At 39.0% G+C, this 25,066-nt stretch overlaps 2 protein-coding genes across 3 annotated transcripts in view; one reads left to right on the forward strand and one right to left on the reverse strand.

The window, feature by feature from the left end:
• Positions 1 to 1,165: 1,165 nt before the first annotated feature.
• On the forward strand, positions 1,166 to 23,690 carry hps3 (HPS3 biogenesis of lysosomal organelles complex 2 subunit 1). 2 transcript variants are annotated; one of them, XM_062976662.1, is made up of 17 exons: positions 1,166 to 1,509; positions 4,352 to 4,843; positions 5,778 to 5,952; positions 6,616 to 6,704; positions 8,177 to 8,369; positions 8,996 to 9,077; positions 9,965 to 10,119; positions 10,855 to 10,963; positions 11,096 to 11,277; positions 11,469 to 11,649; positions 12,355 to 12,585; positions 14,554 to 14,739; positions 15,314 to 15,502; positions 17,038 to 17,145; positions 18,085 to 18,291; positions 19,982 to 20,072; positions 21,737 to 23,690. In XM_062976662.1, exons 1-17 carry the CDS (start codon positions 1,284 to 1,286, stop codon positions 21,802 to 21,804), a joined length of 2,964 nt encoding a protein of 987 aa, XP_062832732.1. In that variant the 5' UTR covers positions 1,166 to 1,283; the 3' UTR covers positions 21,805 to 23,690. The 2 variants fall into 2 exon arrangements, with proteins under 2 accessions (XP_062832732.1, XP_062832731.1); XM_062976661.1 differs by having other exon boundaries at positions 1,168 to 1,509; positions 21,677 to 23,690.
• Positions 22,464 to 25,066, reverse strand: part of cp (ceruloplasmin) — a 28,614-nt gene continuing 26,011 nt past the window's right edge. Inside the window, exons 18-19 of the mRNA XM_003218193.4 lie at positions 24,473 to 24,636; positions 22,464 to 22,739 (exon numbers count right to left, since the gene is read on the reverse strand). Of these exons, the coding sequence (XP_003218241.2) occupies positions 22,682 to 22,739; positions 24,473 to 24,636 (222 nt within the window). The 3' untranslated portion in view covers positions 22,464 to 22,681. The remainder of the gene's footprint in view (positions 22,740 to 24,472; positions 24,637 to 25,066) is intronic.

The following is a 25,066-nucleotide window of genomic DNA, read 5'->3' on the forward strand; positions in this document are numbered from 1 at the left end:
TAAGTGAGTGAGAGTCTACTGTAAAACCATTCAAAAATCCTATGAAAAATACATAAAACCCCTTGACTATGAAAAACCTTCCTCTTTGAAAGCCTAATATTGCCATTATTAAAACGTCAATGAATGACATAGTTTTGGCTCCAAGGCGAGAGATGCACCACCACTGAAGAATTAATGCAGTTTGACACTAATTTATGCAATGCTGTGGAACCATGGGAGTTGTAGTTTAGAGAGGCACCAGCACTGCTTGGCAGAGAAAGTTAAATCCTGAGTAAAACTCCCAGTATTGCATATTCTTGAGCCATGGCAGTTCAAGTAGTTTTGTAGGCGAGCTCTTCTTTTCCTGGGGGCGTGGCTTGGTGCAGACGCGAAGCCTGGGGGCGTGGCCTAGAGGTTCAGGCTCATTGCCAATGCAATAGAATGTGGGAGGTCTCTTCTTTCTCTGAGGGCGTGGCCTGATGCGGAAGCGAAGTCCGGGGGCGGACTATGGGCTGGGGCTCAATGCGATAGAACCCAATGCCATAGAATCCCCTTTTGTGGGAGGTAACATCTTTCCCTGGGGGCGTGGCCTGGGGCTCAAAGCCATAGAACCCAATGCGATAGAATCCCCTCTTTCATTGGGGGCGTGGCTTGATGCGGGCGCGAAGCCCGGGGGCGTGGCCTATGCCCTCGGGCTGAATGCCAAAGCATCTCTTTTTGTGGGCGGCCTCTTCTTTCCTTGGAGGCGTGGCTTGATGCGGCCGCGCGGCTCAGGGGTCCGTCTCAATACCAATGCCATAGAATCCCCTTTTGTGGTCTCTTCCTTCCCTGGGGGCGTGGCCTGTGGGCTCAATGCCATTGTAGAACCCAATCCATCGAATCGCCTTTTGTGGGCGGTCTCTTCTTTCCCTGGGGGCGTGGTCCGACGCGGAAGCGAAGCCCGTGGGCTGCCATGCATAGAACCGAATGCAATAAAATCCCCCTTTGTGGGCGGACTCTTCTTTTCCTGGGGGCGTGGCTTTATGCGGACGCGCAGCCCGGGGGCGGGGTCTATGCGCTCGGACTCATTTCCAAAGCCATAGACTCCCCTTTTGTGGGCGGTCTCTTCTTTCTCTGAGGGCGTGGCCAGATGCGGAAGCGAAGCCCAGGGGCGGGGCCTATTGTTCTCGGTTTTATTGCCAGTGCAGTAGAATCCTCCTTTTGTGGGCGGTCGTGGGGGCGTGGCCCAACGCGGAAGCAAAGCTCGTGGGCGTGGCCTGTGCTCTCGGGATCCAGGCCATAGAAGCCCATGCAAGGAAGGCGCCATGGTGCAGCTGTACAACTTGCACCCGTTCGGCTCGCAGCGAGTGGTGCCCACAAGGCAAGAGCCGGCGCTCTTCTGCTGCTGCGGGCGGGAGGCGCTCCTGGTGGCCTCTGCGCCGGGCGCCTGCCGGGTGGAGGCCTTCGACGCCAGGCAGCAGGAGCGCTGCGAGCCTTTGGGCTCCTTCAACACCTTGGGACGGGTCCTTCGCATGGCCTACGCCGAAGCCGGTGAGCCCCGCCGACCCAGGGCCCCTCTTTCCTTAGAGATGGCCCTTGCATTGCCTCTTCGAAAAGCGGGAACGCTGTAGTAAGGGATGATGGGGTTTGCAGTACACCTCCAGAGAGTCTCCCTCTCTGGAGGCTTTTAAACAGGAGTTGGATGGTCATCTGTCGGGAGTGCTTTGATTGTGTCTCCCTGCATGGCGGAATGGGGTTGGACTGGATGGCTCCTTGGGGTTTCTTCAAATTCTAGATTTAAAGCAGGATGTCAACTCTATACCTTATTGGACTAATGGATTACGACCTGTTAGGATCACAACCTATTGGGTAGCAGAGTTTCAGGAGTCTTCCTTGAGTTTTTTTTATAATGGATGATCACTGGGCACGTAAAAATCTTGTTTCTATTCCACGCTCTCAGCAGACAAAGATTCAAGTAGGCTTTTTTATCTTTGGTTTTTAATAAATCATTCAATAAAGATTATTTTTTAAAAAAGATTCAAGTAGGCTTCTTTAAAATAGCAAGTTTGTTTTACTCACAACTTAATGTACAATACAGGTACATTTCTTGCCAGGTTAAACTTTTTAAACGTTTCAGTTTGTATCTTTTATAGTCTTTATCAGTCTTTTCAAAATTATGTTGCTCTGTACAGCTCTCTTTTAGAACAGTCTACTTCCAAGGAGCTCAAGCCTCAACTGACTTCTTTCTTCTACTCAAACAGACTCAAGCCTCAACTGTCATCCTTTTAAAACTGAGCATTCTAAACAGTCACTGAACCAGTCACATGGTCTGCAGCCACTCCCACTGTCTCATGTTTATAGAGCTAAGACAACTGTAAACCAAAGAAAACCTACACTTCAGGAAATAAACAACACATTATAAACAGACAAAACATTGGATAGAGGAGGCTTGTGAAGGTTGCTATCGCCAACATACCTGCTTTTAAAAGTATATCGTGTTATGGAAGAGGCCACAAGGGCCATCCAGTCCAACCCCATTCTACCCTGCAGGGAGGCACAATCAAAGCACTCCCAGCAGATGGCCACCCAACCCCTGCTTTAAAATCCATGGGCTTTAAAGTAGAATTCTTACTCTATACATACTTTTTTAAGCAGGCATGGTCAAATTTTGGCCCTCCAGGTGTTTTGGACTTCAACTCCCACCATTCCTAACAGCCGACCGGCTGTTAGGAATGGTGGGAGTTGAAGTCCAAAACGCCTGGAGAGCCAAAATTTGCCCATGCCGGCTTTAAAGTGTAGTGTGATAATTGAGTCACAAATCATCATCATCCCTCCCCTCCCCAAATACACATGTGCAAGATAAACACTTTACACTGCATTCCTGCAACAATTCAGAATCATTGCATAGAATGCACTGGTCCTCAAAGAAGTGCCTTGAATGTATTTTCCTCTTACAGATATGTACCATAAACAACAACAAAAAAAACACTTCATGTCATTCCCAATCTCTAGACCTCCAGGTATTTTCAATTTCCAGACGCCTCAGCTGGCTAATGATCAGAGATTCTGGGAGCTGGAGTCCAAAATACCACAGGACTAGAGTTTGGGAAACACTGATCTATACTGTAGAATGAATGCTGTTTGACACTGCTTTTGCTGTTGTGGGTCAATGCTATAGAATCCTGTGAATTGTAGTTTTATTGGGTCTTTAGCCTTCTCTGCTAAAGAGTGTTGCTTCCTCACCACGCTATAAATCCCAGGATTCCATAGCATTTAGCCATGGCAGTTAAAGTGGTATCACTGTGAACATTTATTTAGATTTTATGTCACTATATAATTCTTGTCTGATTCTCTCTGACTATATTAGTTTAGATTATTGATGTTATATGCAATTCAGTGATGTTAGGTTTGATTTGATGTTAGGTTTTTAACGCTGTATTCACATGTGGGTTCTTGTTGGGAATTTATGTCAATATTTATCTGTTTTTTGAAGGCATTGAATATATGCCATTCTTTTTTGGAATCCGCCCTGAGTCCCTTCAGGGAGATAGTGCGCAATAGAAATAAAGTTTTGCTATTATTATTATCATTAATTCTATACTATAAATGTATCCAATATTGCAGTTCCTGAAACGTAAAGTTCCCACAGTAGTCATTCTCAGATTATCTTGAACGATTCAATATTGACTAATGGACAGGTTTCTAGCCAATTTAATTAAGAAAATGTATCCCTATTGAATAAAGAGTCTGTTTGAATTGGGGCAGAAACTTTTCTGGTATACTGAAATCTCTTGCAAATGTTAATTGTAGCCGTAAGTAAGCCTCGGCAGACATAAATGGCTTAGTGCACATGACTGCCATGTGATAAAGCAGACTATTTTGTTAAAAGAAATAACTGTTGTCAGTCTTTGCATATTCTATTTGTATAGAAACATGATGTTGATAACAGAGACAGCATGACATAGTGATTTAAGTATTGGAATCTTGGGAGTTCTGGTTTGGTAAGACACCAACATTCTCTGACAGAGGAGGCTAAAACTACAACTTCCATGATTCCATAGCATTGAGATGTGGTAGATAAAGTGGTGTCAAACTGCTTTAATTTTACAATGCAGATGCTCACTCTAGAACTCTGAGAGGCCAGCATTTAATCCATGCTCAGCTTTGAAAACCCACTGAGTGGGCTGAGACAAGTGTCAGAGGAAAACAATGGCAAACCCGATCTGAACAAATCTTGCCAAGAAAATTCTATGATAAGTTTGCCGTCAATCTAAGATTCCAATATCTATGCTCTTCAGCAGAAATTATTGTTCATAAACTCTTGAATATGTAGAATTTACATTTCCTCCCATTTTTAATACCTTATTTTTAAAATAGGTTCTTTGTTTTTCAGGGGACTACGTGGTCACTATTGAGGAGAAAAACAATTCACTCTTCCTGCGGGTTTATGTAAACTGGAGATGCATGTCTTCCGGAAACTCCCGGGTGTGCGTTCGAATTGTGGGCCATAATATAGAGACACCTTTCCCAGAAGCATCTAAAGATCAAATGTCAATTATAGAACTGCCTCTTTCAGATCCTCCCTTGTGCTTTTCTTCTTGCCCTTTGACTGGGGACCTGCTTGTTGCTTGCAAGAATAAACTGATCTTGTTCTGTTTGAAGCGTCTGGCTGTGAGACCAGATGTGACTGTGTTGGACTTTGAGCGCACCTTGATTTTTCACATACAAAATTTCACACCATCAGAAATTGCGTTTTGTGCTGGATTTGTAGCAGTAACGTCAGAACTGGAAGCCTTTGTCTTTAAAATAGAAACAGCCGATAAAGTCTCTGGTATTCGGAGACCACACGTCTACGAATCTTTAGAACCTCTTCATGTTAATGAAGGTTAGTATGATATTTACGATCTCTGGGATCAGGGTTAAATAATAATAAATAACACTTTATTTATATCCCTCCCTATCTCCCCATGGGGATTCAAGGCAGTTTACAACAAATATCAGCAAACATAAAGAAACTGAACTTCACATGTTTCTTGGTTATATGTTTCTTGGTTCATAGTTTGTAGTGAGGAAGCACAGAAAATGGGAAGTTCATCCCCATAACATTTTTGATTCAGTATATTTTTAGCCATCACGATAGCTGGGAAATGATTTATTTTTAATCAGTGCAAGCTGTGGTTGATTAGAAAGCAAAATAATGTATATCACTGTAATAAGATTGGATTAAAAAAACACACACAATTAGGCTAGAAAAAAAGTAGGGTGTAGTTGCTGCTACTACTACTACTAATAATAATAATAATAATAATAATAATAATAATAATAGAAGTAAATATTTGTGTTTAAGTAACAAATGATTCATCTACATGGCAACATTATTTCACTTTGACACTACTTTCACTGCTGTGGTTCATGGTTCAGTGAATCATGGAAATTGTAGTTTGATTAGGCACCAACATTCTTTGTCGAAGAAGACTAAAGACCTTGTAAAACTACAACTCCCATGGTATCATATCATTGAGCAGTGGCAGTTAAAGTGGTATCAAACTACATTCATTCTACATTGTCAAAATTATTGCAGGGGGCAAGACGTAGATGCAAGGTGTGCCCCGCCTCATGTTTTAAAGCAGAATTGCTGTTCCCAGACAATTCTAGGAGCAGTCATTTTTGTTTATGAGCTGGATTTTATATTCTGGCTGGGCAGCTTTATGGAGGAGTCAGAGAAACCAAAGAGTCCGAAATTGGCCACTTTTCTGGCTTCATAATGTGTTGTTTTCATTTTTGCTGGTTTGTCAATCTGTCGCTCTCTTTTATTAAAGGCTTAAAAGAGCAGGTTCCTTCAACTCCATTTGAGCCAGATGATTTTGTTATCTGCGAACAGCCTATGGAGCTGCTTGAGGAGGAAAGTAGGCGATGTGGGATATCTGTGACACTGGAGTCAACTGGTTTATTTAGTGAAGACTCAAATTTTCAAATACGATATGTTCTCTACAGGTAATTTTCACTTTTTAAAATGAAAATATTAATGAAAGCGTATATGTACATGAATGTGCAAAGATATTAACAATTTCCCCCCATTAGCTCAGGGCAGTGGGACCAATCCCCTTTTCCAGGATGGGCCTGCACTTCCAACCCTTGGACTCCTGACATTCACCCTGCCCTTTTTCTGCAATTAATCCCTTTCTGGATTGGGCTCCACATTTAAGGGCCTCAGGGTGACCCCTATATGTGCATATGTGGCTGTGTTATTGCATGGGCTGTTTATTTAGATGTAGCCTGACTCCTTATCAAGCTTGGTATAAACAGCTAGAAACAGTTTTTAAGAATTAATAACAAATTGAGGTTCATTAAAACTCAGTAAGCTTATGAGTCCTTTAGTTCCATAGGAGTTGTATATACTGTACATCTAACTCCACTCTATTGTGTCCTATACAACCAAGCCCACTGTGGAATATGTATATTGCAATCATAACATCTAATGGACTTGCTGTGATGAGTCTCTTTATGCACCTGATCATGCACAGAGCCATGCGTTCTGATGCCGTATGAAATATCAGTGTGGGAAATGTTATTTTCTCACATGGATCACGCTGCTCCACAATGATGCCTGTATGTGTTGGCCTAACACCTTTTTTCATTAATCATGTTTCTTTTTAGACGTTTCTCTCCAGATATGTCTTCCTTTGTCTTCTCTGTCGATGATGCCAAACTGCACTCCCTTCAGTTGCTGCCTATGTATGAAATAGGTATGTTTATGAATCTATAAACAATTCTATAGCTGCTTTAGGTCCACCTAGGGGTGGGAAAACCGGTATATAAATGAAATAAATAAATAATAAATGAATATAATTTGCTGTGGAAAATGTATGTAAAGATATATCTATTTTTATTATTATTTCCCATTAAATTAACACAAGATATGGAAAGCTGATGCTGAAAAATGAAGCTTGGCTTGCATAGTTTCATTCAGAGTATAAATTGGTAGCATATTTTAATTTCTGTGGCATAAAATGCTTGTAATAGAATTCATGCTGCTTAAAAATGGAAATACTCTTAATGTCCTAAGAATACTATGCTGCTTCTAATTAGAAATGTACATGCAATTTCAAATGATACAGATGACGTATTCACTGATTTAAAAAAACCTTTTATCTTCAGTTATAGGTTATGTGCCTTTTCTAAGAGAGGTCCTATAATTTTAAGTGTTCTTTTTAATATATGTATATATATAAAATCTAAATTTTTTCCTAAATATGTTGTCAGTTTGTGTACAGGTGGTGATAGTATATTGGTTGTTTACAGCAGTTATGTACTTAACACAAAAGTAGTCCAGCAAATAACAAGGAAGCAAATCCTTTTTCTTATTTGATACATCATTTATAAAGTGACATGCCGATATCATAGAAGAATGGAAGCAATAATAATTTGTTATTTTTAATTGATAGTATTTTGATGAGGAAATGGGTGGGACTGGAGAAAAATTATTGCGAGAAGAGTGGGTTAAATTCATAAATTCTTTTGTGTACAGTTATCAACAAGAACTACAGCAGTACCCTTTGGTGAGTTCCCATTGCATTCATTGGGCTTTACTGTTAAGTTTATTCTTTACCTAAGAAAACCCTATGAAAGTCATGGGGTCTCAATAAATTGAGATGCAACTAAGAAACCTTCTACACTGCCCTATATCCCAGGATCTGATCCCAGATTATTTGCTTTAAATTGGATTACGCGAGTGTCCACTGTCAGATTGTCTGGGATAAATCTGGGATCAGATCTTGGGATAAGGGGCAGTGTAGAAGGGGCTTTAAAAACACATACCCAGATAGAGTTTTAGGTTTGGTCTATAAGTATTTCAAGCTTTCTATGTAATTTCTCACAGGAAAAATAAAAGACCATCTTTACAACATCCTGAAACATGATTCCCTTTTTTCCTTGAGACTTGCAAGACAATCTGCATACATTTGCTCAAATGTATATCCCATTGTTAATTGGGGCTAACAGCAGCCTTGTAAGTCATAAATATATATCACAAGATTGCTGCCTTAATCTAGTAATTTCATCGATTCAGCCCAGAACTTGGAAAACCTAGAGTTTTGGCATAATGGCTAGAGGATCCTAGTGCTTCAGTTCCAGAAAAATAACTTTAATGGCCCTGATTGATATAATACCTGCATGGCAAACATTTTACAAAGTATATTCTTTTTCCTAATTTGTCTAGGGAATTCTGATACACCTGACAGAGGAGATTCACCTGAGCAAGAACTTCTAAGTCTGTTTTGTTTTTTCTCTCTGCCTCACATTGGCTACCTTTACACCATTGGTAACTTGGTGGAGCTGATTTCTACATACCAGTATTCGGAAAGGTCCCAGCAGGCAGTTCTGACACCACAATTCCTGCATGTTATCACAAGGTATTAACCTTTGTATACCTTCAGCTCACACTTTTCATTCTCCAACCTTAAGGTTCAGAAGGTCCAACCCAGTGCAAACTGTTATGGGACAACTCAGCACTGCTGCAAGTTTTTTAGATGCCCTTGCTCCTTTCTGATTCTGATGTAACTGTACTCCTTTAGGAACTGGAACCCTTAATAAGTCTTTTGGTCTAAGCAAGTTTTTAACTGGGCTCGGGCTGTGGCACAGGCTGGAGAGCAGCTGCAATGAATCACTGCAATGAATCACTCTGACCAAGAGGTCATGAGTTCGAGGCCCGCTCGGAGCCTATGTTTGTCTTGTCTTTGTTATATGTTAAAAGGCATTGAATGTTTGCCTATATGTGTAATGTGATCCGCCCTGAGTCCCCTTCGAGGTGAGAAGGGCAGAATATAAATGCTGTAAATAAATAAATAAATAAACTACTCATAGTCATTGCAGAATTACAAGAAAGCTCATAGTTGACATTGCCCCAGAAAGACCACTTTTGTACAGCAGATCTGAGAATCATGAGGTTTAAGGAGCACTATGCTTGTTTAAAACTTCTCTTTTGACTATAAAACTTATATGATTTTATGTCTAATTACTCTTTTATTTTCTATTTTAGCAACAACTTGCAATGCTTTACAGTAAGATGCAGTGCAGCAGCGGCACGTGACCACGATCCATACATTGACACAACACTGAAGGTGTCCTGGCTCAGCTTTAAATCTGTTCCCAAGTCTTTTCCTTTCCACCATAATTCACTTAAGTCTAAACAGTGACAAATAAGAGCGTTTATCCACTTTTTTCAATACTAGTAAATGCGAAGGGAGAAAGTTGTCAAAGCTTTTTCTTCCATCAAGGAAATGAAGAAATCCTAAGCCATTACAGAATATAAGATGGTAAAAAGCAGCCATTTTGAAATGCCTTAAACATTTTAAGTACATGAATGTGCTTCTTAATACAGCAGTGTACACAGAACATCCAGTGAGCCATATGCAGCCCCCCTAGGTGTTTTGGTAGACCTTAGAGTATATTAGTGTTTCCTTGCTGGAAATGGTTATTTTCTTTCAACTTACTTCCGACTTTGAATTGCCCCTATCATGGGGTTTTCTGGGTAAGGTTTACTCAGGGAACATTCCTCACTGCCTTTTCTCTGAGATTGAGAAAGTGTAACTTGCTCCAAGCCAGCCTGTTGATTTCCATGACTGAGTGGGAATTTGAACCCTGGTCTCTCAGAGTTGTAGTCTAATACTCAAATCACAGCCCTATGCTGGTTCTCAAGGAATGGAAATATTACTATACTTAAAACAAAAATGGTTTTTTTCTGCTCTCAGAAGTGTCCTGGAGGGATGGGTTTTATATAAAACATTACCCTCTCTCCCCCGAAAGCGACATCCTCTACCCGCAAACATCTGTAGGCAGATATTGGGGCATTTGGGTTTTTTTAAATTTTGCTTATTTTGCTTTTTTTTGGCCTGGTGTGGCCTGCGACAGATACTGTAGCTAAAAAGTAAGCTGCCCAGGTCCTAATCATAAAAATGCTAGAAGATTTTATAAATTTGCCGAAAATAAACCACCGGTTTCTTCACAGGCTTGTCCACCTGTGTCACTGGATGTCTGTGCCTTAAGAATGCAGCTTTTTATAGGACTGAAAGCTATCTCTCACTTCAAGAATCACGTCATAGTTCTGACAAAGGCTGACACTGAAGATATCACAGAGAGGAAAAAGCCTTCAAGGAGACTCCTGTAAGTATAATCTTTCCTGTGCTTGGTGTCAAGTAGGTTTTGTTGTTTGTTTATCAGAGAGAAAACATATACCGTGTTTCCCCGAAAATAAGACACTGTATTATATTAATTTTTGCTCCCAAAGATGTGCTAGGTCTTATTTTCAGGGGATGTCTTATTTTTCCATGAAGAAGAATTCACATTTATTGTTGAACAAAAAAATGAACATTGATTATATACTGTATAGTAGTTGTCATCACAAACCAGCATAATCAAACAAACTGTGAATCCTATCAATAATTTCTTGTTACTACCATTATTCCCATGTACAACAATCTATGGTACGTATGTTTACTGATCCTGCAGGCTGTAATGTTCTGTTTGGTGGGCATGCTTCCAAACAAAAACTTTGCTAGGACTTACTTTCGGGGGAGGCCTTATATTTAGCAATTCAGCAAAACCTCTACTAGGTCTTATTTTCTGGGGATGTCTTATTTTAGGGGAAACAGGGTAGTAATAGATTTCCTATGAATACGTAACCCCTAACTTTAATAATTAGTGAAAGCATTCAGACATCTGAAGTGCTAAAATGCAGTTGCTGTTGAAATTGAGAGCTAAGACATTTTTACGGAGAGGCTAGATGGCCATCTGTTGCTTTGATTGTATATATCTGCCTGGCAGAAAGGGGGGTGGACTGGATGGCCCTTGGGGTCTCCTCCAACTCTAGGATTCTATAATTCTATGCCCATCTTTCAGATCCAGAAGGAGCGAAAGCATCAAATCCAAAGGTTCTACAGACTCTGAGCCTGGCTGGAATTTATACATTGTGCATACAACTTCAACTCTCCAACTTTACAAAGAAATGGTATTGTATTATTTTGTTTTTGTTTTAAGGATATAGTGAGCCATAGTGTTGCTTTATGGCCCTGATGCATTTGTTAACATTATGTCTTCAAGGTTTTTTCCCTCTTGAAAGTGGACTCCATTCCTTTCCTAGGTAGACTACAGCAAAACGTATCAAGATGTAAGAACAGAGAGTTGCATCCACCTTCTGAGTGAGGCTCATTTATTAATCAGAACAGCTCTCATGGATCCTGATCTCAAGGAATCAGAAGAGAAGGAAGAACTCCTAGTGGCATTTCGGGAAAGTTGTGCTCTTCTAGGAGACTGCTATACCAGGTTTGGATGTCATGTAGAAATATACTAACAGTTGAGCTATTTTCCTTACTCTTTAGGGATTTACTCCAAAATGCCAGCATACATGGTTCTAAACGGTTGTAACCTTTTAAAACTGGTTCGATTTGTTACATTGTTTAATATTCTTTTACTTTCTATCAATTATTTTAAATTATTGTAATTTGTACTTCCAGGTTTGACACCAAAGACTTCCACCTTGCACTGCCTTACTATAAGATGTCTGGTTTATCCATGACTGAAGTTCTGCAGAGAGTAGATTCAGCTCTTGATGATAAAACACTGAAATATGAGAAGGGATTTATATTTTATTTGCATCATTCCCTTTATGAAGACTTAGAAGAAGAACTGAGTGAAGTAAGACACTGAGCTCTTTATTCCTGTGTGATCTTCTGCTTTTCTTATCTATAGTTAATAATCTGTAGACTTTTGTATTCCCCAATGTCTTTGGCTTACAATGATGTGCTGTTCATGTGAGCAGCATCAAACTGAATCATGTTCTGAGATATCTTTTTAAAATCAATGTTGTCCACAGCCCCTCCATAACATGCCTCTTAAAAATATGGACGATATTGCCGGTCAGCTTGAGTAAGATTTGGTGAGCAGTCCTTTTGTTGACATGTCAGCTGACTCTCAAATGAATGAACTACTATTATGGATGCGGAAATTATCCAAAAGCAGCACCCAAGCTGGCCTTTATGAAAGAAGCTTCTATTAGTCTTGGGAAAAGATACTTTAAATTTCTTGCCTCTTTTCTGAGATGGAAAAGAACACATTGCTGTTCAGATCAGTTCAGCAAAAGAAATTTGCTGAACTGATCTGATTACTTCTCGTTTTAGCCAATAAGGCTAATCAGATTTTTTTCTCATGCACCTTTTAATAAGTTGGAGAACAGCATCACCTCTTCCTGGTTTTTGAAATGGTTTCAATTATTACTGCTCGCCTAGTATTCTTAAGGAATGTTAATTACCTGGCCCAAAGCATTCACAAATGAAGAGGGACCTTGTAGTGGAAACATAACCATGACCAACATTTATTTGAAATATCTCTTTATTTTACCAGGAACTGGCCACAAAGGTTCTTCAAATATTCCACCTTGCTGAACCAAACCAGATGCCCCATATCATCTGCAGTCCTTGCCTGAAAAATGTGTGTCCTAGAATTGCAATGGAATATCTAGAGAAGGTGGAAGCGATTGTCCCATCTGTTGTGGTCACCCTAGCCAAGGCTTCTATGGCTCTGAATATGGGAGATCAGGAAGGATGTAAAAAAGAGCTGGACAAATATGCAGAGGTAGCTGTCACTGATTGCGACATAACAATACTTACATGTGAAGCTTTGGGTCTTCCTTTTCATGGAAAAGGAGCCAAAGGTGTATCCGTTTTTCATGGGGACATATTATAGTCTTCTGAAGCTTGAGGTCATCTGTTTCTTTTTTTTTTTTTGGAAAGGACAGTAACAATGAATAGATCTTATGCTTTCAACCCTTCAGTTTCCTGCATCCTGATTAGGTAACCAGTATTAAGAAAGACCAAAATTTTTATTCCTGTTGACCAGTAAACAGTACTCGCCTAAGGAATAAGGCCATTTCTAATATTCATGATTATGGCAGATGAGATTGGATTGGTTTGCATGGAAGCCAGTGATTCTCAATCTTTGGTTTAGATGGCTGCTATAGTTTTTATATGCCTCTGTTTCAAACTGAACAGAGAGGAGCTGGAGAAAGCTAGGTTACTGTTGATTGAGAACTTGTGGAAAAGAGCCTACTGGTGGAGCAACAGTAACCGTTTCTCTCATTCACAAACAACCATAAGCTTTCCATCTCTACTCCATGTTAGTTTTCCTACCCATGAAATCTGTATGCCAGACAGCAGTTGAGCATTGGCGATAAATTGGACTGCAAATTCCACAACTCCCAAGCCAGCATTGACAATGGCTGTGTTGGCCAGGAAATTTTAGGACTTCCAAAAGGTTACATTTGCCATGCTCTGACATCACTGGAATCACAGAATCTTTTTTTACCTCCTGATGCTTGGTGAAGTGATCTGTTCTTAGCTTCATTCAATTTTTGTCCATAGGTTTCTTTATTATTATGGCAACACTGGGGATACTTTTGCACAGAGGCCTAATAGCATTAATAGTTCAAAGACAATATACAGTGCTTCCATTTTTTTTCTGAAGCTTCAACTGGAATTTTTAAAAAGCAACAAAGAAATGTTAAGTAAACATGACACTGTCTGAAACCATTCCCCTTCTGATAAACCTCCATGAGTGAAATACAGTATATGCATGGAAAAAGCCTTGTCTAGAAGCAGGGAGAGGTGAATAATAAGTTCGTTATTGTTGCTATTGTATTGAAATATTATTTTTTTCCTTCAAGACAACCTGGTCTTCAAATAGCAGTTAATTTGATTTTATAATTCAACGATAATGCTGTTTAGTACTGAGATCATATATCACTCTTTCCCTTAGCCAATTCTGATGCAAGAATATTTTATTACATGGTACAATCACGATAAACTGGCTCTTTATGTTGGCATAAAGTTTTTACTGTATTTGATGTGAGCTGTCATAGAGAGAAGCTTATTCTTGAAAGGAAGAGAGGACTCATAATCTTACAGTGTGAAATTAGGGGCATTGCATGTGCACTGGCCTATAGGCATTTTTCCCCATGGCCGAGTTTGTACCAAAGTAAAGTGTGAGTCAGAGGCCCCTTCCATATTGCCCTATATCCCAGGATCTGATCCTAGATTATCTTCTTATCCCAGATTAATTGGAAGTATAGACTCATATAATCAGTTCAAAACAGGTAATATGGGATCGGATCCTGGGATATAGGGCACTCTAGATCTAGCCAGAATCTCATTTATGGTCTAAAGGTAAAGGTAAAGGTTTCCCCTGACGTTAAGTCCAGTCATGTCTGACTCTGGGGGTTGGTGCTCATCTCCATTTCTAAGACAAAGAGCCGGTGTTGTCCATAGACACCTCCGAGGTCATGTGGCCGGCATGACTGCCTGGAGCGCCGTTACCTTCCTGCCGGAGCAGTACCTATTGATCTACTCACATAGGCATGTTTTCGAACTGCTAGGTTGGCAGGAGCTGGAGCTAACAGTGGCCGCTCATGCTGCTCCCAGGGTTTGAACCTGGGACATTTCGGTCTCCAGCTCAGTGCTTTAACGCACTTCGCCACTGAGGCTCCTTTATGGTCTAGAAAGCAACATCTAAATCAAATCCCTCTCTCTGTGTTTTTTTCCTCTACAGATGGTATTGGTGTGTGGCTTTATTGTGGAGCCAAGACTTCTAAGGCAGCAAATTAAAGAGCAAACCATCCCAACAAAGCTTGCTGTTTACCTCAAGGAGACAAGACCTGGCTTCTTTGTGGCTTCAGTAGTGGCTTTACATGAGAACAATAAAATTGAACTTGAAGAAGCAGATTTATATATCAAGGTCTGTCACATATCGGTTTTATGGATCCACTTTTTTATTTAGAGTTCAGTGAGTTGTTGAGCTGGAACACATGACATTCCTGGCCAGCCAAGACAATTGGCAAAGGAATACTGAATGCTGCAATACAACAATATCTGCTGGATTGAGTGACATTGGAAGAAATGCCAAGGGTTTTTAAAATGTATCAGTTACCTATTTGGCACGTATGATATTTTAAAACTGTTTATGGGAGACATATAGCTCAAGTTGGTCAGAATTTCTCACATGTGAAACCATTTGCTATTTTATTTTATTTTTTATTATCATTCTTTTCCCCTAACATGGCAAAAATATTTTCTGAACTTATTGTTGACCATGCCTAACCTGTTTCTGAAATGAGACCAATAAATGGTTTTGTGTTATCAGACCTACTGAACTTTTCTGACAATCCCAATATTTTTCAATATTATATGGATTTTGTTTACATGCATAATAATCAGTGAAAAAATCAAAGAAATTATGTGTTGTGAGGAGGTTAGATGGCAGAATAATAATTTTGTGATTTAATTTTCCCTTTTAATGTTTTTGAAAGCAGATGCTGAGTATGCAGGGTGAAGGTGCTGTCTCCCAGCTCTTAGTGGACTTCTGGGAAGCTCTCCTTGTAACATGTGCCCAGGATAACATTGTCCAGGAGCTGCACTTTAAACTTGCTACTTATTATATTTGGAGGCTGTCCAGAAATCAGATGCCTGATACTAAGCCCCTGAAAACTGCTGAAGATTTGGTAAAGCATTGTCTGTCTGTGTGTAGAATAATTGGGGAAAGAGGGGGCACGTGTTACAGATAATACACAGCAAAACTATAACCTGACAGAAGTTGCTTATAAATGTCTCTTGGTAATGCTTAGCCACATTGGCTGCTGAAATAAAAACATTTGATTGAGAAGTGGTAGCATCATATAAATAAGTAAATGGTGCAAATAGTGCAAGTGCGATTTCCACAGTCTGAATTAATACCAATCAAGAGCATCCCCTCATTTTCTTCCATGTGTGCAGATGCACACAAGCAGGTAACATCCCAAGAGGTCTTAGTGGAGATGTAATTCCTTTTCTTTCTGTTAACAGCAGGTAAGCACACACCCCCCATATGGAGACCCATCCATCCCTGTTTCTCCCCAGGGACTTGACTGTGACTTCACATTCTTAGCTTAGAGGAATGGATTGTGACTCATGTCATTTTGCCTGTGTAAAATTTGCTTTGATCATTTAATCTTGCTCTGTGTTTTTTGAAGAAGTCAAGAAGTGATACTTGCACAGTTTTCACTCTTGCTTTTGCAGACACCAAGGACTTGAAAAACTGGTTTTATTTCACTGTTGTGACATTGAAAACACTTGATCCCATCTTTTGTGCAGTGCAGTCACATAATCATTGTAGATGGGGAGCCATAGTCTCTTAGCGACTATTTAGAGTGATGGATTGAGGAAGAAAGAGATTATAGTCATTTATTTAACAAAAAAAAGCTCTTTTTACTCTGCTTTTGCATGCTTCACAAAGAAGATAAAATACCTTTGATCTCTTGATCGCTTTCAGACAGCCGCTTTGATTCCATGGCTTGTGATTGTTTCACCATTTGTACGGCATGCTTAACCATCAGGAAGCAAAGGTGTCATTGGCTCCATGGATTTTGGAATTCCAGATAAGGGATATTCAACCTATTTTAGTAAAGAAGGGTACCTGATAAATCTCTAGATGCAGCTGACTGTCAAAAGTGGAAGCATTCCTTTAAATGCTTTTCATTCCTTCAGAAATCTGTCTGATGTTAGTGAATCAGTGGCATCAAATTGTAGGACATTTGCTCATTTTTAAATTAAATAAGTCAATTTTAATAAGTGCTTCATAAACATGAGACTTGGAAATTACAGTAGAGTCTCACTAATCCAAGCCTCACTTATCCAAGCCTCTTCATAATCCAAGCCATTTTTGTAGTCAATGTTTTCAATATATCGTGATATTTTGGTGCTAAATTCGTAAATACAGTAATTACAACACAACATTACTGCGTATTGAACTACTTTTTCTGTCAAATTTGTTGTATAACATGAAGGTTTGGTGCTTAATTTGTAAAATCATAATATAATTTATGTTTAATAGGCTTTTCCTTAATCCCTCCTTATTATCCAAGATATTCGCTTATCCAAGCTTCTGCTGGCCCGTTTAGCTTGGATAAGTGAGACTCTACTGTATGTGTAAAACTAATGTACAGTGGGTATGGCATTTTCTTGTTCATTTCTTGATTCTCCTTATTTTGTATTTATTCAGATAAATTCCTGTGGTCATTATGGTCTTATCTTTCCTTGGGTTATGTTTATGATGTCATTAGCCCCCTCTTCTAATGAGAATTCTTCTGAAGACCTTTCAAAATTACAGGTGTGGCTTCTTTTTAATATTTTCCCTGTTTCTCTCTCTTGATCTATCTGTCCCATATCCTCTACATCATGCAATTACATGTGTTATCGAAGGCTTTCATGGCTGGAATCACTGGATTGTTGCGAGTTTTCCAGAATGTATGTTCCATGCCCGGAAAACTCACAACAACTCATGCAATTACAGTTTAATATATAACATGCAGATTTGTGCAGAGCTTCTGAATGCATGCATACAGGTTGATACAGAGGCACAATATTCCTCATCTGTAGAAAGACAAAACTTAAAATTAATAAGAATTCAAAGAAGTTGAAATGTTTTTTTATTGTTGTTATAGGCATTACATGGATGTTGAAACCATTTTGTGTCTTAGCCTTAAATAAAATTGTTACTTGCCTGAAAAATGTTACATTTAGCCTCGTAGAAATTGGCAGAAGGGAAGATCAAAATCTGCCATTGATTTCAAATGGTTATTGAGTATATCTTCCATATTATTTATTAAATATGTCTTACCTGGCAAACACTTTAAAGCTCCCTTAGTAAACATGATGTGTCTCTTCAGCAGCAAATAATAAATGTCAATCAGGGTGTCGAAGACCCACATTGGATCCTTCAGAATCTCTCAAGGTCCACACGAGTGCCACTAAAGTTACTTGTGCAATTGCCACTGAATTCTGGGACAATGACATTAGCTTCTCCAAATGTGCAAGTGTCCCTATTCACTCTGTAAGCAGGGGAAAACATTTGTATTTTCAATGCTGAGTAGCACTAATTGTTGGTTGCATTGTGTCAGGAAGTGGGAAGCAGCAAAGCTACCAAAAATGTCCTGGGGAACCATCAGATAATAGCAACATAAGAATGTTCCAAACTCTTGTTTTGACAATTTCTTCTCAATTTTCTTTAAATTACAAATGTTTCTTTTTTCCTGCTCCTTTCTCCCAGTCTCTCTTGTGTGGCCCCTCCTTCAGTATAGCCTCCATCCTGCCATTCTTGGAGGCTCTTCCAGAAGATACTATTTCTGGTCTAAGCATTCATGCTCTTTGCAGTACACGGCTAGGACAGTATGATCAAATTATTGACAAACTTTTAGAGAGATGCCCTGAAGCAATCATACCATATGCCCAGCATGAACTGAAGGATGAGCGCCAGGTAAGTCTTGTAACCTTTATTTTCGTCTGCTCTACTGTTCTTTCTCCTTCAAAGGGTTTTTATACCCAACTGTTTGTTTAGCTATCTTCTTTGTTAAGTCTCCCATCAATCTGTTTTAAGAGTAGACGCCCTTAATGAAGAACATCTATCCAAGAGGTTTTAAAAGCCTCAAGAGAGTTAAAACTCCCAGATGATTTTGCAAAGTTTAGTCCAAAAAGGCCCTGTTAAAATCATTTATTAAATGCTATATGGAAGTTAATAGATTCCTTTCCCCTGAGTAAGATAAAACTGGCATACGTTAGGGAACACATGCTGAAACACCTTGGAGACTTCCTGTTGCAATTTCCTCTAACTTCTTCTACAAATGTTTTTGCCTCATAACACTTCATTATAGAAAGTAATAAAGCTCCTGCTGTCCTGAAAACACTTCAGTCTTGCTAGTTGTTGTCTTCAAGGGGATCTTGTAGCACCTTTGAGACTAACTGAGAGAAGGAAGTAAACTCAAGTCTGCTTCATCAGATGGATCAATGAAAGCTTATACTGTGAAAGCATTATGCTATCAAAGTCTTTCTCTCAGTCTCAAAGGTGCTACAAGATCCCTTTGAAGACTGCAAGATCCCCCCTGCATAGCATTCCCGACTCATACAGCTACGTCTTTTAATTGTAGTCTTATTTTGGATAGATGTCTATAACACACTGTATATAAGTCATGTTGATATTACCTAATATCAATGTGTAATTTAGCAGTAGCATCCATGTAAATATTAGGGACACATACATCTAGATCCAGTTTGTAGTTTCATTGAATCAGTGGGACTTATCAAACATTTTTTCACCACATACTATGTGATAATTTACATAGTAATTATGTAAATAGATAACAAAACTTGCAATGCAGTTTTTGGGAAAATAACTGTGACAGATAGAACTGCAACAGTTGTGGTAATTGCCCAAATGCAAAGGAGAGTCTTTATTGCATACTTTTTTTTGGCTGTTTATAGGATCATAATGACTAACTAAACAGTCACAATCCAGTGGGATTATACAGAATGTTCATTCCATAAATGAAGATAAACTCCCCAGATTAGCAAAATTAGACTTGAACATAGGATTGGGATGTAACAGCTCCAAATTAATTCATGGGCTATTACAGTCATCATCCCTGCTAGTTGGCCATGCTGACAGTGGCTGCTGGAGTTGTAGTACAAGAATTTGGGGAGGCAAGTTCCCTACTCCTGTTAGGCAATGCCCCATGAAATCCTAGACTAGTTTTGAAAACAAGCCAGAATGTTCAGCATCCCACATAGTTCACTGCTGTAACCAATGGAAAATACATTATACAAAATAAGCAAATACATGCAGATGGTTTCTATGTGCTATTGTCACAGAAAGAGCTTTCCCTGGCATCGTTTACACATGGAATACTTTACCCTATTGTGCCATTAATCTGGCGGGTTTCTATTTTCTCTAAATTCTTAATAGCACTAGAGGGAGCCATCATCACTCTTATGCATTGCAAAGCTTTGAAAGAATCATGGCAAGGTATATCCTGCAAAAAGAAAAGGTATCGTGGAATATTCAAAGGCTTGCCATTTAATATTTGTTAGTGTCCCTTGTTACATCTTGAGTGCATTTATTCAGCTGTAGCACTCATTTTTTTAATCCGGGTCTTTGTTTTGTGGCTGGTTAGGCTCTGTGGTGGAACAAACTCCTTCCTGAGCTTTGTAAAAGGACCAGACAAAAAGAAGAAAACTATTCTGTGCTCTTGTCATCCTTACGAGGTAAAGAAATGTGCTTCTGTATTAATGTTTACAAATGTGCAGGGGCTTTTTGGTGCATTGAGAGCCTTTTGGTTTACAGAAAGTCATTATAGAGGGATGGGATGTAAATGCAGGGGTGGGCAACCTGTCTTCCATTAAGGGTTACATTCCCTTGATTCAGGAATAACACACACACACTGCTGGGCCCGAGAGGACTACAGTTCCTCGGACAAGTAGAATATGTTAAAATGGTTTAAAACATGGTTAACTGAATGAGTCCACATACACACTGTGTCCCAAAAATAATGTACCCTTTAACAGCTAATAATAGCTATGGTGATGGTTTGAATGTTTAGACTCCTTTACCCGAAATCCCAAAATGCTTTAATACTCCAAAATTCAAAATTGGATGCCTTGAGATAGTGATACCTTTGTTTTTTCACAGTTCAGTGAATGCAAACTTCATTTCATGCCTTAGGTAAAAGGTAGGTAAAGGTTTTCCCCTGACATTAAGTCTAGTCATGTCCAACTCTGGGAGTTGGTGCTCATCTTCATTTCTTAGCCAAAGAGCAGGCGTTGTCTGTAGTCACCTCCAAGGTCATGTGGCTGGCATGACTGCATGGAGCGCCGTTACCTTCCCACTGAAGACGGAACCTATTGATCTACTCACATTTGCATTTGCTAGGTTGGCAGAAGCTGGGGCTAATAGCAGGAGCTCACCCTGCTCCTCAGATTCGAACTGCTGACCTTTTGGGCAGCAAGTTCAGCAACTCAGTGGTTTAATTCCCTGCACCACGGGGGCCCCGATCCATGCATTACAATTATTTAAAATATTTTAAATGGCTTTAGAAATTAGGCCAGGGGTTATAGTGTTGCCCACTCCTGTTTTAATGACTCTATTAAATAATTGCAGCTACTTCTTGTGTAGAACACATATTTTCTTATACAGAAGAGCTATACTAGATGATGAAATGTTTAGCTGTCTATATCTAGACTGAGTACAGTCTGTGCATTGGCCAAATAGAGATGTCTGTGAGAAATTCACAAAGACCACAAGGGTCTTCCCCTGCTGTTCCTCTCCAGAAATTAAAGGACTACTGGAGGTAATGCATAACCAGGAGGGCTAGGAATCTTTGAATGCCTTGCCCCCCCCCCAAACACACAGATGAATTATTGAGGTATAGTTTATACATCTCATAATGCAATATGTTTATACCGTCAGCCATCACATTTGCTGGAATTAGGAGCACAGGACCCCTCATGAAAGTGGGAGAAAGAGCACTTTCCCTCCCATGAAAGTGAAAACCATGAATAAATAAATTACATTTTTTTTACTAGAGATAACACTTCTCTAGGAATATTTAGGTCTTCCAGCATGACACTGGGTTGAATTCCACTGATAGTTGACCATAGAATCACACTAAAGGACCTAAAGATTCCTAAAGAGGTATTTTCTCTAGAAATCTCTAGGTTCTTCAGCATGGCTTACCATAGAATGAAACTAGAGGATGTAAAGATTCCTGGGAGGACCTTTTAATTAAATTTACAAATGTGAAAGGACGACTGTAATGTATTAAATATATTGTAATACGTTTATACATGGTATCTATGTCTTGTTTATCTAGAAACGTTATCCGTTATTTCCATGGAACTGGAATTAAAGGACTTCCTTAATGTTCTTCCAGAGGATGGAAATGCTGCCTTTTTCCTGCCACATCTGCTTCAGTGCAGCAGAAGGAAACTCATGACCTAAGTGAAACCAGAAGTGGGGCAAATGTTGCCACAAATCTTTTGGGAAGAGCCAAGCAGATGGAACTTCACAGCGCAGCTATGACTGTAAAGACTATAGGTTTTTGTTCTCAAGCACATCTCATATGTATGAGAAAGGTCTGTTTGAAAATATCCCAGTTTGTGTGTGGCCTGAAATCCATGCTCTCAAATACCTCAAACACTTGGGATATGAAATACAGAGCAATCACTCCCATTGCTAACGATCCTAAAACTCAGGCACTGCATGGGTGATAGAAACTGTGGACCATGCTGGTAAGAATTGCAGAGTTACCCTTGCTATATGGATAACACTCAGATATTTCTTTTTCTGAGCAATTTCATCTCTGAAATCTAATAATCCATGTCAGAATTAGAGTCCAACTGGGTATTTTTATTCCTCTGATATCTATAAACAAAATTAAGAACAACTCCATGTATAATGTATCTTCAGTTTGGGGAGTATAGATCTATTGCGGACTGTTCATACTTCTGTAATTGGACTGAAACAAGGTGGTAGGTCTGTTCTTTAAGCTGCAACTACATGATTATCCTAGATTATTTTACACTATTGATGACAAATACTGTTATTTAATTTTTCTTTAATTTCTCTTCTGTCTGTATTTACAATATTTACAAAGTAAATAACTTGAAATCTTTATTTCTAGAGAATGCATTTAAAATATTTCTTTAACAAAAGTATTGCAGAACAACTAACAAAAAAGAGTATATATTTTTTCTGGAAAAATGGTAGAAAAAGTTTTGTTGTCATCCTTCTTGCTGTGAGGTTTTTTTTTCATGTAGAATGAAGTATTAAGAAGCTCATCTCGTGAGAAGGGAAGAGGTTGTTCACCTGACACTTTTCAGTTTTGAGACTGCTCCCCAATGGACATCTTTACTTGCCCTCGTTCAATATCAGCACTATAAGTTGAAGAAAATATATACCATTTAGTTTTCAATTGATTTCAAATTAAAGTATGATACATTTCATAATACATAGCTTTGTATTAATGTTGGAATATATGAACTGTTCTGGTATTTGTCCCTGTTATCCACTTTCATGGTAGCTGAAAATCTAATTTGGTGGGACACCAGCAGTTTGGCAGAGAAGGCTAAAGACCATGTAAAACTACAACTCCCATGCTTCATTAGCATTGGACCATGGAAATTTAAGTAGCATCGAACTGCATTAATTCTACAGTGAAGATGCACCTAGAGAAAGGGAACAAAATGCAATGACTGAAAACTGTATAGCATGCACTCATAGACTGTAGCAAGTCATGCATGACTTCAGATGGACCATTTCTAGGTACTACATTGATGTACCATCTAAACACTTCATTTATATCTTTGTAGACATGAGCTATCTTATACTACAGATTTGCGGTTCATTTTTCCTATCATTATTTGAGATAATTGCATAGCAAATGCATCTTGTCCAATTCTAGCAATGAAAAGCTTTTGCATTTACTTTTCATGAAGCTTAAAACTGAAATACATACTGGGTTTGCCTTAACAAGATGCCAGAGAAACTATACTCATGAAAAATGATTTGTTGTATTCTTGGACCTTCCCCCAAACTTTGATATCGAGGGAGAGAGGCGAGGGTATGTGTTTTTTTTTCCCAATAAAAGTCAACTACTTGTATCCTGTCTTGCATTTTTAGGGTTAACTAGATGAGAATATGGGCAGAAAATTGGTAAATTACAATATTATAGATAGAATTTTATAACATCACTCAGAATAGGGTGAAGGGGGTGTTACCAGATTGTGAATGCTTATTAGTACAGTTGTGATTTCACAGACAAGTCTGCAGGAGCTACCCATTCATCTATATGTGTAGGTCATTAATTAAATATATTTTTGAATGGACTCCGTGCTATATGAATCATTTTTAAGACATTGAAAAGTCAAATTATCCAATTGAAGCCATATACTGCCAGGCTAGAAATAATAATAGTGGCTCACACTCAATTACAGACATACACTTCCATAAGTCAACTGAAGCATCTTCTGTAGTCCACTGTAAACACTGCACAACACATTCGTATAAATGTCTAAAACAGATACTAGGTGGAGTTCAGAAAGGTTTACTGTTACCACTTTTTTTGGCATGCCAACATTGATCTGAAAAGATCCCATTTGGGGTCAGGACCCACAATTTAAGAAGCAGTGATCCAGACAGCATTTTCCTTTGTGCCTTGTCTTTCCATTGTGTGGTGGCACTTTGTGCATTACATGTTGCAGTTTCATATTGTGTGTTGCAGTTACAGATCGTAACGGTATAACACATTGTGATTGTCATTTTCATATACTGCACAATGTTGCTGTTCTGGATGGAAAGGGGGTAGTAGCCTAAGATGCAGATATTTTGTCTAGACTGAGGAGATGTTGAATTGCAGCTTGTATGAACATAAGCGCTTGCTCGTCCCGATCCCAACTAGAACAGATCAGTTGAATTCCTCACATTTGCCCACATGTTGACTCATCATTCAACAACTGATTCAGTGGGACTAACCAGTAGGAGTCATGCCATTAAATTTGGGAAATACTTCATAGCCCATACTTGATAGGGTATATTATATTGCCTCTCCTGCTTAAGCCACTAGCCTAGTTAAATGTAAGAACTTCTCTTTAATCATATTATTACTTACTTTTCTTTGGGAAGCACTGTGTAGGTAGTCTCCATACCAGCATGAATATGGTCCGTCACATGACAGTGCAATAGCCAGGTCCCAGGATTGTTTGGAACCATTTCAACAGTTTGGAAGGTTCCAGGAAAGAGATCAAAGACATCATTTCGGAAGTTTCTTGTTTGCTTTTAGAAAGCATCAGGGAAGGAAACAGACAGTCAACACAAGAATAGTTATTGAACTAATCACAAAAAAGTAATATAGTGAGTTCAGAAAATTGGAAGTTTTGAATAGCTTTTGTATAAGAATTGCTCATAATTGTACCTGAAAATGCTGATAACTTTATTTGTAAGACAAAATGTAAATTAAAATGTATTGGTAATCATATTTTTAATTAATTAATTTAATTTTGACTATCAAGCAGTCAAAAATTATATCTCCACATGCTATTTGAGAACCGTGGCTGCAGCATCTGGCTCTGGATTTCAGGACTTACAGTTTGGAACCCAAATTCTTAAACTTTTCCAAAAGTTGCCTTTTGGTTAATAAGTTTGGGATTTCCATCTTAATTTCAAGACCTATGAGGATTTCCTGGCTATAACTATTTCCATATCC

This window comes from Anolis carolinensis, chromosome 3 (genome assembly GCF_035594765.1).
Source record: "Anolis carolinensis isolate JA03-04 chromosome 3, rAnoCar3.1.pri, whole genome shotgun sequence".
NCBI classification, from domain to species: domain Eukaryota; kingdom Metazoa; phylum Chordata; class Lepidosauria; order Squamata; family Dactyloidae; genus Anolis; species Anolis carolinensis.

What these genes read in the sequence shown, in the direction of transcription:
- hps3 (XM_062976661.1), top strand. Translation starts at nt 1,284, where the DNA reads ATGGTGCAGCTGTACAACTTGCACCCGTTCGGCTCGCAGCGAGTGGTG. An exon ending in AAGACCTTTCAAAATTACAG is followed by an intron (nt 17,146 to 18,084) that starts GTGTGGCTTCTT and finishes CCTTTCTCCCAG; the next exon opens with TCTCTCTTGTGTGGCCCCTC. An exon ending in AACTGAAGGATGAGCGCCAG is followed by an intron (nt 18,292 to 19,981) that starts GTAAGTCTTGTA and finishes GTGGCTGGTTAG; the next exon opens with GCTCTGTGGTGGAACAAACT.